Source organism: Pan troglodytes, chromosome 4 (assembly GCF_028858775.2).
Source record: "Pan troglodytes isolate AG18354 chromosome 4, NHGRI_mPanTro3-v2.0_pri, whole genome shotgun sequence".
Lineage (NCBI taxonomy): Eukaryota > Metazoa > Chordata > Mammalia > Primates > Hominidae > Pan > Pan troglodytes.
Window position 1 is genome coordinate 93,185,853 of NC_072402.2, and position 14,065 is coordinate 93,199,917.

General features: G+C 34.0%; 1 protein-coding gene across 7 annotated transcripts in view; it reads left to right on the top strand.

The window, feature by feature from the left end:
* CDH18 (cadherin 18) overlaps positions 1-14,065 on the top strand; it is a 1,109,578-nt gene that overhangs the window by 974,051 nt on the left and 121,462 nt on the right. For all 7 annotated transcript variants that reach the window (XM_063811379.1, XM_063811380.1, XM_063811382.1 and 4 more), the window contains one exon: positions 9,499-9,686. In XM_063811379.1, coding sequence (XP_063667449.1) covers positions 9,499-9,686 — 188 coding nt within the window. The remainder of the gene's footprint in view (positions 1-9,498; positions 9,687-14,065) is intronic.

The following is a 14,065-nucleotide window of genomic DNA, read 5'->3' on the forward strand; positions in this document are numbered from 1 at the left end:
ATTTTTCCAGATAAGAAAAGGATTCCACCTTAAAAATAATGTAAGGCAATAAAATACTACATATCCTATAGTACATGTTAGTGTGGTAGATATTTCATTCAAGGAAAAAATTTCTCCCCATGTACTTTCTATTTTTTTCATGAAAGTATCTAATAATTGCCAAGAATGGACAGACCTTCATGAAAACTATATTTCTTTTTTTCAAGAAAAAGTACAGAAAAATAAATTCAAGTGTATAAATTATTGATATTTTACTGTTAAAATAATTAGGTATCTAGTATGAAAAAATAATTTAATTTAGAGGAGTGAGGAGAGACAACCCTTAGTGACCCTAAGCATCGACTTTAGTGTTTTAGAGAACAGCTGGCTCAGTAGATATAAGTTAACTTAAGACATTAAAAGCTGGTACCAGCTGAAAAACTCTAGAGGCTTATTTATTTTTATTTTTATTTTTAATTATTATACTTTTAAGTTCTAGGGTAGATGTGCACAACGTGCAGGTTTGTTACATATGTATACATGTGCATGTTGGTTTGCTGCACCCATTAACTCGTCATTTACATTAGGTATATCTCCTAGTGCTATCCCTCCCGCCTCCCCCACCCACGACAGGCCCCGGTGTGTGATGTTTCCCTTCCTGTGTCCAAGTGTTCTCATTGTTTAATTCCCACCTATGAGTGAGAACATGCAGTGTTTGGTTTTCTGTCCTTGCAATAGTTTGCTGAGAATGATGGTTTCCAGCTTCATCCATAGCAAAGTGACCTTTACAGTTAAAGAGCTCCCCTGTTGCATGGCTAAATAGGTGCTCCAGTGCTCACTGTCTCTCCCACCCTGAAAACATGGAGAACATTATGGGAATTGGATTTCTTTCTATTGAGGCTCTGTTTTGTTTTTGTTTTTGTTTTGTTTTTATTGAGACACAGTCTCGCTCTGTCGCCCAGGCTGGAGTGCAGTGGTGCGATCTCGGCTCACTGCAAGCTCTGCCTCCCGGGTTCAAAGATTCTCCTGCCTCAGCTACAGGCATCTCCTACCACCATGCCCGGCTAATTTTTTGTATTTTTAGTAGAGATGGGGTTTCACCGTGTTAGCCAGGATGGTCTCGATCTCTTGATCTCGTTATCTGCCCGCCTCGGCCTCCCAAAGTGCTGGGATTATAGGCGTGAGCCACCACGCCTGGCCGGCTCTGTGTTTTTTTAGTCACTCTTTACTGCTACACAAATCAGATGAAATATCGTCACAGAGCTGATGACTATTAATAACTGGGGGTGTTCTTTTCTCACTTATGTATATGATGACCAAAATATATACTGTAAGTGTACTGGGCCAGCATAATAAATATGAATATTTTTATATTCATAAAAGCAGAGCTATGTGTAAAGCAGCATAACATCTGTTTTACTTAGTAAATACTTGAAAAATAAATTCTTGCATTTTGAAAATACATGTTAAATGACTTGAATTTTTATAAAAAAGACACATAATCCATTATATAACAGATATTGTTTACATCAATTTCTTCATTATATCAACTAGATTCATGATCCATGTCTTTTAGATTATGTAATCTTAGGACATCTATGAATATGTTGCGTCTATTATATAACACTGTGTGTACATATATTTGTGTATGTAAATATATATACACACACATATATGGAAATTACATCTGAAAGTTTAAAGTTATTATCTTTTATGGTAGAATACTAAATATGATATCACTACAATCACAAAGCAATAAACATTATCAATTGAGTCATATGATTTTTTTAAAAAATTATTTTAGTGATAAAACAACAAATTGCCTTTTTTCTATTTTGTCTATTCCAATTTTTCATTAATAGTCACATATTAGTGCATAGTTATAAATAACCCTTTGTTATAAATACAAATTTGACATTTTATTTGCAAATTTTAGTAATTCTGTGAAGTTGGACAACCAGATTCTAAAAGTTATATTACCATTACTGTTTCTATGTGGCTTAAATAGCTGGAATTTACTAAAGATAACACATCTCTTCATTGTGGGATGTCCTTTGCTACAGCCAACTTGAGTAATTTTTAATACTAAACATAATTATTTAACAGCTGTAAGTTTCATGGACATAAACAATTTTAGGGAAGTGAGGAGATAATTTAATTTTGTTATCAAATTGATATTTTAAAAATACAATTATCATTTAGTTTTTTCATTTCTTGTTTTTATTTGTTTTGTTTTCAATATAGTTTGTATCAGCAAATGGGGAGTGTTATATGAAGTTTAACCTTCATATTTGGTTCATTCAGTTTCCTATGTCCTTCTTTTGTTGCAAACTTTAAACAATTTATTCTTTTTTCATTGTTCTACATTTTAAATTTTCCAAATAGTTTCAATTTCCTTTTTTTAAAAAAGATGCAAGATTGTAAATGCCCAGCGTAAAGTTGGAGATGACCATCCTTTGAATATTTTAACAGAAACTCAGGATATAGTAGAAGTGACTATTCATTTGGGAGCCATAAGTTTATATGTTGATGTTGAAACCACAGGGACAAATGTACCTTTCTAGAGTGTGTATATAAGGAATAGAAATGAGGTACTAAGTTACGGACAATACTCTCTTTTAAGAAAAAAGTGAAAGATAAGTCTGTAATGAAACTGAGATATTAGCAAAGTAGTGATACAACCAGGGAAGGTCTGTGTTCTAAAACTCTAGAGAGGGCCTTTTTTATAGCTGTAGCCTAAGTAAATTTTCCTGCATGTGAATAAGGAGATATGTAAAGTAAAATTCATTTGACTATTTCTAAATTAGAAAAATAGAAGATTAGATAACTTGTAGCATATTATTAAAATAAACACTACATTCTAATTAACAAACTAGAACTATATGCGACATCTTAGTTACATCTCAAATTATGATTTTGAATAAAAAATACAAAAAAAGATGAATATAAACATAAAATCTAAATAACCATACTATTTGAATATGTATTTGTGGAAACACATTACATTAATATTTTTAAGTTATATAAGGGGATGATCATGGTTCCGGGAAGATGAGCTGAGAATTTGATTATAGCAAATGGCTCACTTAGAAGCATCACCTATGCCTTCAATAATATGTTACTTTATCAAATGAGAACTGAAGCAAATACACCAAAACATTAAGATTTGACAGCATACGTGTGTGTTTCATGACATTTTTATTTGTTTTTTTTCTATTAGAAATATATCAAAGTATAAAATCATAGGAGGAGAAATAATCAGCAATAAGGGTGCAATAGAATCATGTTTTGTTTGTTTGTTTATTTGGGTTTTCAGTTTTCCTCAACATAACTCACAGTGCCCCAGGATGACAAGAACAATAAAAGAATTCATTTGAATTAGCAAATCACTGGCAACTACTGCAAAAGTGTGTATAGTTTATCTATGCCTGTGTTGCAAAGCATTCCAATTGGCATATTAAAACAACTAATATTTATTATTTCACAATTTCTGTAGGTCAGGAATCTAGCTATGGTTTTGATGAGCGCCTTTGGTTCATGCTTATGAGATTCCAGTGTAGAAGTCAGCAGGGGCTGAGGTCTTGCCCAAAGGCTTACCTCAGTGGAGGTGGAGCTGGTTTCTGCTTCCAGCTTACTCACATGGCTTTTGGCAGGCATCAGTCACTTGCTCTATGGGCTGCAATGAAACATGACAGATAGCTTGCCCCGGAGAGTGATACAAGAGGGAGTGAGAAAGTGTTCCCATGATAGAAGCCACAGTCTTTTTGTAACGTAGTCTTGTAAGAGATGTCCGATTACTTTTGCTGAACTCCATCATAAGTGAGCCACTATATCTAGCCAACATTCAAGAGGAAATGATTACTCAAGGACATGATCAGCAGGATGCATGGATAAAATGTGGCCGCCTTGCAGGCTGTCTACTAAAAGTTGACTCTTAATTTACAAATTATAATTCTCAACTCAATGGAGAGTGTACAAAATATTAATCTTAATGCACTCCTTTGTTTAATGGGACATAGTGAATGGGGAAGTTACTATTCTTGCAATTCTTAAAATGTGTCAAGAATTATCAGGTTTTTTTTCTATAAACATAATCTGCCTGTACCAGGAATCTCTTTCATATTTTAAGACCAAGCCTAAATGTTTTCTGGGCCGTGAGTCTTTTGTGACCCATTTGAACAGTTTTTTGCAATCCGCTTTGTGAAAACAACCTTCTTTATAACGCTATCATCATAGTAATTCTATAATGTATTTATTTATCTCTGTTAACTAAGACATCTTTGGTTTTCTAGTGTTACCATCCTAGTATTAACTACTTGACAGGTTTTTGAAGGCTTATGTAATAGTGGTTAATTCTGGTTTAGTTGGACCTTGGAGACCACAGCATCCAAAAAAATTGACTCCTTCTAGTCTCTGTCTCAAAATATTTTAGAGAATTTGTACCAATTTATTTTGTAATATGTCTATACATTTTGTTGAGCAAAACAGTGTCCCATTATAGATGTGACTTTTCAGGAACATGATGATATTTTCAAGGCCAGTGCAAATCACATGGCTTCTCTTTGATGCTGATTTTATGCCCTCAAATTTGGCCTTTCAACATCAATTTTGGAAACACGACCATTGACAAAAGCCTCTTCTTAGTATTTCGTAGCTGTGCCACCAAAGAGAGATGAAAGTTATTTTCTAGTTCCCATTCAACATTTTTGAGAAATATACTCTTTTTGGAGATGTTTGAAACAACTGCCTACCCTTCACCAATCAACTGTGAGAACGAAGGAGGGATCCTATAACATCTGGGTCTCATGCTTTTCCCATGCCAATTCACAGAATCAAGGAAGATAGATCTTTTAGTAATGGTAGATCTTGATAAAACCATATGGTTAAGGTCAAGGGATTGTTTGTTTAAAAGAAGAGGGTGTTTTACACAGGAAAAGATATGTTGGTTGAACATACAGTTTATTCAGACATTTAGTTTAGTTAGACTAAAAGCTAATGTCTTTCTTACTTTGCTGTGAGTTTATGTCAGGTGTATTCTCCAATGCTTATGAAAGAGAGCTGAGAAAAATATTTGTTGAACATTGAGTAAACACAAACACATACATGAACACGTGTGTCAACCCTTAGTATCCATACATGTACATTTAAAATTATACATTTTTGTCTTTAGAAGTTTATCAAATGATTTTTTTATTTTTGAGATGGAGTCTCTCTCGCTCTGTCACCCAGGCTGGAGTGCAGTGGCACAACGTCGGCTCACTGCAACCTCTGCCTCCCAGGTTCAAGAGATTCTCCTGCCTCAGTCTCCCAAGCAGCTGGGATTATAGGCGTGTGCCACCACACCCAGCTAATTTTTGTATTTTTGGTAGGGATGGGATTTCACCACGTTGGTCAGGCTAGTCTCGAACAGGTCTCGAGCCACCGTGCCAGGTTCAAATAAATATTTTAAACCATGAACACTGAATGTCTTTCCATTTATTTGTCTTTTTACATTTTTCATCCATGTTTTCTAGTTTACGGTGTATAAGTCCTTCACTTCCTTTTGTCTTTTTACATTTTTCATCCATGTTTTATAATTTTCAGTGCATGAGACTTTCACTTCCTTAGTTTATTTATACAGATTTTATTCATTTCAATGCTATTATAAATGGGATTATTTTTCTAGCTTTTTCAAATAATTTTTATTAGTGTGTATAGATGCCACTAATTTTTTTTGTTGATTTTATGTCTGCAACTTTACCGAATTTGTTTATTAGTTATAACAATTTTTGTTTTTTGTGGAGCCTGTTTTTTTATATATGTAATATTATATTATCTACAAACAAGGACAGTTTTACTTATTTCATTCTGATTTAGTTCCCTTTTATTTTTTTTAAATGCCTAATTGCTCTGGCTATGTCTTCCAGTACTATTTTGAAAAGAAGTGGTAAGAGTGGGCATCCTTGCTTTGTTCCTGATCTTATTGGAAAAGCATTAAGCTTTTATGTATATAATGTTATCTGTGGCACTCTCATAAAATGTCTATACTACATTTTAACTCTACAAGTACAGTAAAATCCCTATCAAAATCCAAATGACATTTTTTTACAGAGAGAGCAAAGAACAATTCTAAAATATATGTGGAAAGACAAAGGCCCTGAAGAAGCAAAACAATGTTGAAAAAGAAGAACAAAGCTGGAGGCAACACACTTGCTGATTTCAAAATATTTTAAAATGCTGCAGTAATTAAAATAGTATGGTAATGGCATACAGACAGATATGTAGGCCAGTGGAACAGAGTAGAGCCTCTAAATAAATCCAGACGTAGGTAGTAAAATCATCTTCAACAAGGTTGCTAAGAATACACAATGAGAAAAGGATAGTCTCTTTAAAAACAGGCCGGGCGAGGTGGCTCATGCCTGTAATCCCAGCACTTTGGAAGGCAGAGACAGGTGGATCACGAGGTCAGGAGTTCAAGACCAGTCTGGCCAACATAGTGAAACCCTGTCTCTACTAAAAATACAAAAAAATTAGCTGTGTGTGGTGGTGCGGGCCTGTAATCACAGCTACTCTGGAGGTTGAGGCAGAAGAATCCTGTGAAGTCAGGAGGCAGAGCTTGCAGTGAGCCAAGATGCACCATTCCACTCCAGCCAGAGTGAGATTCCGTGTCAAAAAACGAAACAAAACAAAACAAACAAACAAACAAAATGCAGTGAAAACTCATTATCTATATACAGAAGAATGAAAATGGCTTCTTTTTGTATATCATACACAAACTCTAATTCAAACTGGATTAACAAGTTAAACATAAAATCTGAAACTGCACAACTCTTAAAAGAAAAAAAATAGGGGTAAAGCTTTATGACGTTAGTCTTGATAATGATTAATCTGATATGACCTGCAAATCCCAGGCAATAATAACAAAAACAGACAAATGGGACTATATCAAGTCATAAATTTTTAATGCAACAAAGGAAACAATCTACAGAGTGAAAAGCAGCCTGTGAAGTGGAATGAAATATTTGCAAGCCCTGTCTGCTAAAAGGCTTATTTCCAAAATAAAACTCCTACAACTCAATAATAAAAGGAAAGAAGAAGAAGGAGGAGGAGGAGGAGGAGGAGAAGGAGGAGGAAGGAGGAGAAGGAGGAGAAGGAGGAGGAAGAAGGGGAGGGGGAGTGGGTGAAGTAGAAGGGGAGGGGGAGACAGAGGTGGGAGAGAAAGGGAGGAGGAGAGGGAGAAGGAGAAGAAGAAGGAAGGAAAAAAAATCATCAATAACCTGATTAAAAAATGGGCCTAGGACCTGAATAGCTGTTTCCCTAAGGAACACATACAAATGGACAATAGGTACGTATAAAGATGCTCAATGTCACCAGTCATCATGGAAATGCAAATCAAAACTACAGTGTGATAACACCTCATACCTGTCAGGATGGCTGTTTATGAAAAAAGCCAATGACAGACAAGTATTGTTGGGGATGTGAAGACATTTGAACCCTTGCACACTGTTGGTAGAAATGTGAACTTGTGTAGCGTCTACAGAATATAGTATAAAGATTCCTCAAAAATTAAAAGTAAAATTACTATATGACCTAATGACCACACTTCTGAGTATTTATTTAAAAAATCGAAATCAGGATTACAAATAAATATTAGCATTCCTATGTTTATTGCAGCATTATTCACAATAGCTAAGACGTGGAAACAATCTAAATGTCCATAGACAGAGAATGTAGAGAAAAATGCGGTTTATCATACAATGGAATAGTATTTAGCCTTAAAAAAAGAGATCTTGCAATATGCAACAACATGGATGACTAGTGAGGACAGTAGACTGAATGAAATCAACCAGTCGCTGAAGGGCAAATATAGTACTGCATATTTCAATTAGATGAGGTATCTAAAATAGTAAAATTCATACAATCAAAGAATGGAGTGGTTGTTACCAGGGACTAGGGAAGGTGAGTGAGGAGTTGCTAATCAACAAATATAAAATTGTCATTATGCAAAATGAATAAGTCCTAGAGATCTGCTGAAAAATACTGTGTCTATGAATAGCAAGGCTGTGTTGTGTAGAAATTTGTTTATCGGATGGATCTCATATTAAGTGTTCTTATCACAATAATAAAAAAAGATATTTTCAACATTCACTAGATTAGACTTTTGTTTTCAGTATCATACCACTAATGACAAATGATTGTCTCACTGAAATTATTTTTCTAGAGATTGTGCATTCACTTATCTATATAGTCTATATCCTTGTATAGCATTGAATCACTATTAATTTAATCTTGGTAGAAATTATTTTATCAAATTACACTTTAATTCAAGATTCCTGGGCTTCTGTTATTTATAAAGTTTTGAATTTTCTATAATAAATTGCTCTAATAAGCTTTTTTAACTTGTCAATAAAACAATTATTAAAAACATGTTCATTATGCTTTTTAATATAAGCACTATAGAAACGGTTCCATTCGACATTTAACATCAGGACAAACTTTGGAAAAATGATCTTTGTACCTATTAGACAATGAGAGTATAAAATTAACAGTGCTTTAAAATTTTTAGCCATCTATCTAATCTATCTATCTATTTATCCATCTGTCTAATTAGCTACTTGTGTACATATACTTTTCTATTTGGATTGTGTGAAATCTCATTAATTCTTCTTCTAGTAATTACAATTGTATATTGATTTAAAATTGAATATTAACTTGTCTGTTGAATACTACCACAGGGGAGTTCTAATAATAAATTGGTTTTAACACTTAGAGAACAATAATCACCACTGGTGTATATAAAATATCAATGTCTTCACCCAAAATATTAGGTGTCAAAATTAATGCTAATTCACAAATGCTGTTTAATTTTCTATAGCTATTTACTTTCTCATGCTTCAACTCTGTAATCGATTTTTAAAAATTTTAATAACTTTGTTATTTAAAACTTTATTATGAAGCCACCTCAAATCCTTTTTGGAAGCTGATAGGGAATTTATGCTAAAGAAATATGTAACTACATTCACGTTCTCGGACATGACTGTATATCTCACTATTCTTGATAAAAATAATTATCTATATTCACAAACAGGCTATGGCATTTTATCTTGTTTTTCTGTTGAATTCCATATTTCCATACTTTTTGTTTCCACATTTTTATATTTGAACTTCACATTTACAATGGGTGGAAGAATAAATTGGGATTACACTAATACTTGACTAATTCCGTTTTGGTTCAAAATCAGAATGAAAACTTTACCTCTCTTCTAATTGTCTGTAGCTTAAGGGTTTAGAGCTAATAAAATATTTCATATTCAAATATAGAAATTATTTTCATGCGAAGTATTTTACATACCTTTTAAAGTTTATATAAATCTAGTATTTAATTACAAAATAGTCTACTTTTAAAATCTAAAAAAGTCCGTTTGATGCATTACCTAATATAGTGTTCATTTGAATATGTGCTCTAAATATTTATTTTTTCTTGTAAGATTATTTCATGAACATTGTATTTAAATACGTTTAATATGAAATGTCTTCCAGAACACTATCAGCTATATGTTCCTGAGTCAGCTCAAGTTGGTTCAGCTGTTGGGAAAATCAAGGCAAATGATGCTGACACTGGCTCAAATGCTGACATGACCTACTCCATCATAAATGGTGATGGCATGGGAATATTCTCAATCTCCACTGACAAAGAGACCAGGGAAGGAATCCTTTCTTTAAAGAAGGTAAAAAGAACATACTTTTTGTGATTCAGGCAACTCACTCATCTTTTCCTGAATGGAAATTTGGCAGAGGCATGAATAATCCACGCTGTCAGGCCATTAAAATGATAAAATATTGTCATTTTGTGATATAATTACATTTTAATTATTGTTTGTCAACTGTTTAGATCTTTTCTTCAGAAAATATGTTTTGCTGCGGTGGGAAGATCTGATGTAGACTACACTAACAATGTTTCTCTCCATCTTTGTTCATTTTGTCTCTGCTCTAATCTTCCTGAAATATCCCAATGTTAATAGTCAAGAATTAAATAAAAGTAATTTCAGTGAAGTGCAAAGAATCAAAGCATCATCCTAATAAAGCTGTGGTGATTCTGTTATAGCCAGAGAGGATGACGAAGGGGGCTGAGATATTTGCCATTTTAAAATGTACTCCAGGTGATTCTACAGTAGAACTATTTAGATAACAGGCTGAGATATTTTATTCTAATGTGCCTACTGTAGATGTTGATGTGAGCCTGTTGTCTATCTATCTATTTATCTATCTATCTGTCTATCTATCTATCCATCTGTCTAGCTACTTGTGTACATATACTTTTCTATTTGGATTGTATGAAGTCTCATTAATTCTTCTTCTAGTAATTATAATTTTATATTGATTTAAAATTGAATATTAACTTGTCTGTTGAATACTACCATGGGGAAGTTCTAAGAATAACTTGGTTTTAAACACTTAAAGAACAATAATCACCACTGGAACATATAAAATATCAATGTCTTCACCTAAAGTATTTTCTCATTGTAAATTTTTTTTCTCAAATTGTCAAACCTAGGTCAAGGGGATAATGAAAAGAGACAATTTGCGTATTTATTTAACAAATGTATTTATTTTGAGTTCCTTCAATGTGTCAGTTACTATGTTCCACATGAGCTATGCAAAGAATAAGAAGGATAAGTCTGGAGCAAAGGCAGACTCAGCCCCTACATGCACACAGCTTCTAATCTATGGACGTGGACAGACATTAATCAAATATCACATACATTCATAGATCAATAATATGTTTTCTATGAAGAAGAGTTATATAGTGCTACAGGGGAAAAATCTAGAATATTTAATCCTTTCTGGTATTCAGCAATAGTTAAAGAGAGAATTGAAAGAAGCCTAGGAGTAAATTAGATATAGACTGTAAGGATGACTATTTCAGGAAGACAGAAAATGTACCAAGTGCCTGAGGTGAGTGAAACATGGCACATTTAAGGGATCAAAATAATGTGGCTGAATCCAGAGTAGAGGGAATGAGGAATGCCGTCAGTGGGTACAAGAGCACACAAGGCCTTGCTGAATTTTGCCAAATGGAAAGCCATTGAAGAGATGTAAGAAAGAAGTGACTAGGTCTAATTTGATGTCAAGATTTCTGATTGCTGAATTAAGCAACATGATGCCAAGGCTGTGTGTTAACTTATCACTGCATTCCCAACATCTAGCATTTTTTTCTGACACAGAGTTGGCATTCAATAAATATTAGAGTAATTAATGGATGAGGATGTGGATACAAAGGTGAGAAGAGGATTTCCTGCTTTTCATTTTATGGGTGACTTCTTTACTCAAAATAATTCAGGTAAACTGGATTAATTTTTTCTAAAAGATTAATCTGACAACTGATTGTTTAAGAAACAAGCATGAAAACGGAGGAAATATAATCTTGGAGGAAATCTTCAAATAATAGGAGAGAATGTTGGCATTGAATATTCTCAAGGGATGCTGTTCAGGAGGTAGCTAGTCATCAAAAAAGTGAACTGTTCTAGAAATTTAAAACAATTTTGGATTATAAACATTGATTGGATTTGGCTAAAGGAAGTACAGGATTGACTGGGTGATTATCATTAGCAGGTTGTATTTGATCAACTTTAGAGTAAGTGTCATGTGGCAATGAGGAGAATGTAAATGCTGTTGTTTTGGGGTGGAGAGTTCTATAGATAACTATCAGAATCTAATAAATAGATATCTTCTAGAGCCAGAGCTGAGTTCAGGTCCTAAATATCTTTATTACTTTTCTGTCTTGATGATCTGTCTCATAATGTCAGTGAGGTTTTAAAGTCTCCCACTATTATTGTGTGGGAGTCTAAGTCTCTTTGAAGGTTTCTAAGAGCTTGCTGTATGAATCTGGGTACTCCTGTATTGAGTCCATATACATTTAGTGTAGTTACTTCTTGTTGAATTGAACCCTTTACCATTATGTAATGCTCTTTTTTTGTCTTTTTTGATCTGTTTTGGTTTAAAGTCTGTTCTGTCAGAAACTAGGATTGCAACCCCTGCTTTTTCCTGTTTTCCATTTGCTTGGTAAATTTTTCTTCATCCCTTTATGAGCCCAAGAGTGTCTTTGCATGTGAGATGGGTCTTTTGAAAACAGCATACCAATGGCTCTTGGCTCTTTCTCCAGCTTGCCACTCTGTGTCTTTTTATTGGGGGGTTTAGCCTATTTACATTTAGTGTAAGTATTGTTATGAGTGGATTTGATCCAGTCATTATGATGCTAGCTGGTTATTTTGCACAGTTCTTTATATGGTTGCTTCGTAGTGTCACTGGTCTGTGTATTTCAGTGTGTTTTTTAGGCCAATAACAAGTTTTTCTTTCCATATTTAATACTTCCTTCAGAAGCTCTTGTAAGGCAGATATGGTGGTAATGAATTCCCTCAGCATTTATTTGTCTGGAAAGGATTTTATTTCTCCTTCGCTTATAAAGCTTCTGGCTAGGGCAATCAGGCAAGAGAAAAAAAATAAAGGGTATTCAGATAGGAAGAGAGGAAATCAAATTTTCTTTGCAGATGACATAACCCTATATCTCGGAAACTTCCTCATCTCAGCCCAAAAGCTACTTAAGCTGATAAGCAACTTCAGCAAAGTCTCAGGATACAACATCAATATGCAAAAATCACCAGCATTCCTATACACCAACAATAGGCAAGCCTAAAACAAACCATGAATGAACTCTCATTCACAATCGCCACAAAAAGAGTAAAATACCTAGCGATATGGTTAACAAGGGAAGCAAAGGACCTATTCAAGAAGAACTACAAACCACTGCTCAAAGAAATCAGAGATGACAGAAACAAACGAAAAAACATTCCATGCTTATGGATAGGAAGAATCAATATCGTGAAATTGGCCATACTGCCCAAAGCAATCAATAGATTCAGTGCTATTTCCATGAAACTATCATTAACATTCTTCACAGAATTAGAAAAAAATGATTTAAAATTTGTATGAAACCAAAAAGCCTGAAGAGCCAAGGCAATCCTAAGCAAAAAGAAATCTGGAGGCATTATGCTATCTGACTTCAAACTATACTACAGTGCTACAGTAACCAAAACAACATGGTACTGGTACAAAAAAAAAAAGACACACAGACCAATGGAAAACAATACAAAACCCACACATAAGACTGCATACTTACCACTATCTGATCTTTGACAAACCTGACAAAAACAAGCAACGGAGAAAGGATTCCGTATTTAATAAATTGTGCTGGGACAACTGGCTAACCATATGCAGAAAATTGAAACTGACCCCCTTCCTTATACTACATACAAAAATCAATTCAACATGCATTAAAGACTTAAATGTAAAACCCAAAACTATAAAAATCCTAGAAGAAAAACCTAGGTAATACCTTTCAGGACATAGGCACAGGCAAAGATATCATGACGAAGAGCCCTAAAGCAATTGCAACAAAAGCTAAAACTGACAAAGAAGATCTGTTAGGTTGATGCAAAAGTAATTGCAGGTTTTGGCATTTATTTTAGTTGCAAAATCACAATTACTTTTGCACCAATCTAATAATTAAACTAAATAGCTTCTTCACAGTAAAAGAAACTATCAACAGGTTAAACAGACAACATACAGAATGGGAGAAGATTTTTGTAATCTATGCATCTGACAAAGCTCTAATATCCAGCATCTATAAGTATCTTAAATGTATTTGCAAGAAAAAAAAAACCTCATTAAAAAGTGGGCAAAGGACATGAACAGACAGACACTTCCCAAAAGAAGACATTTATGCAGTCAACAAACATATGAAAAAAAGCTCAACATCACTGATCATTAGAGAAATGCAAATCTAAACCACAATGTGATACCATCTCACACCAGTCAGAATGGCTTTTATTAAAAAGTCAAATACAACAGATGCTAACGAGGTTGTGGAGAAAAAGGAACACTTTTACACTGCTGGTAGAAGTGTAAATTAGTTCAACCATTCTGGAAGACAGTGTGGCAATTCCTCAAAGACCTAGAGGCAGAAATACCATTTGATCCAGCAATCCCATTACTGGGTATATACCCAAAGGAATATCATTCATTCTGTTATAAAGACACATGCATGTCT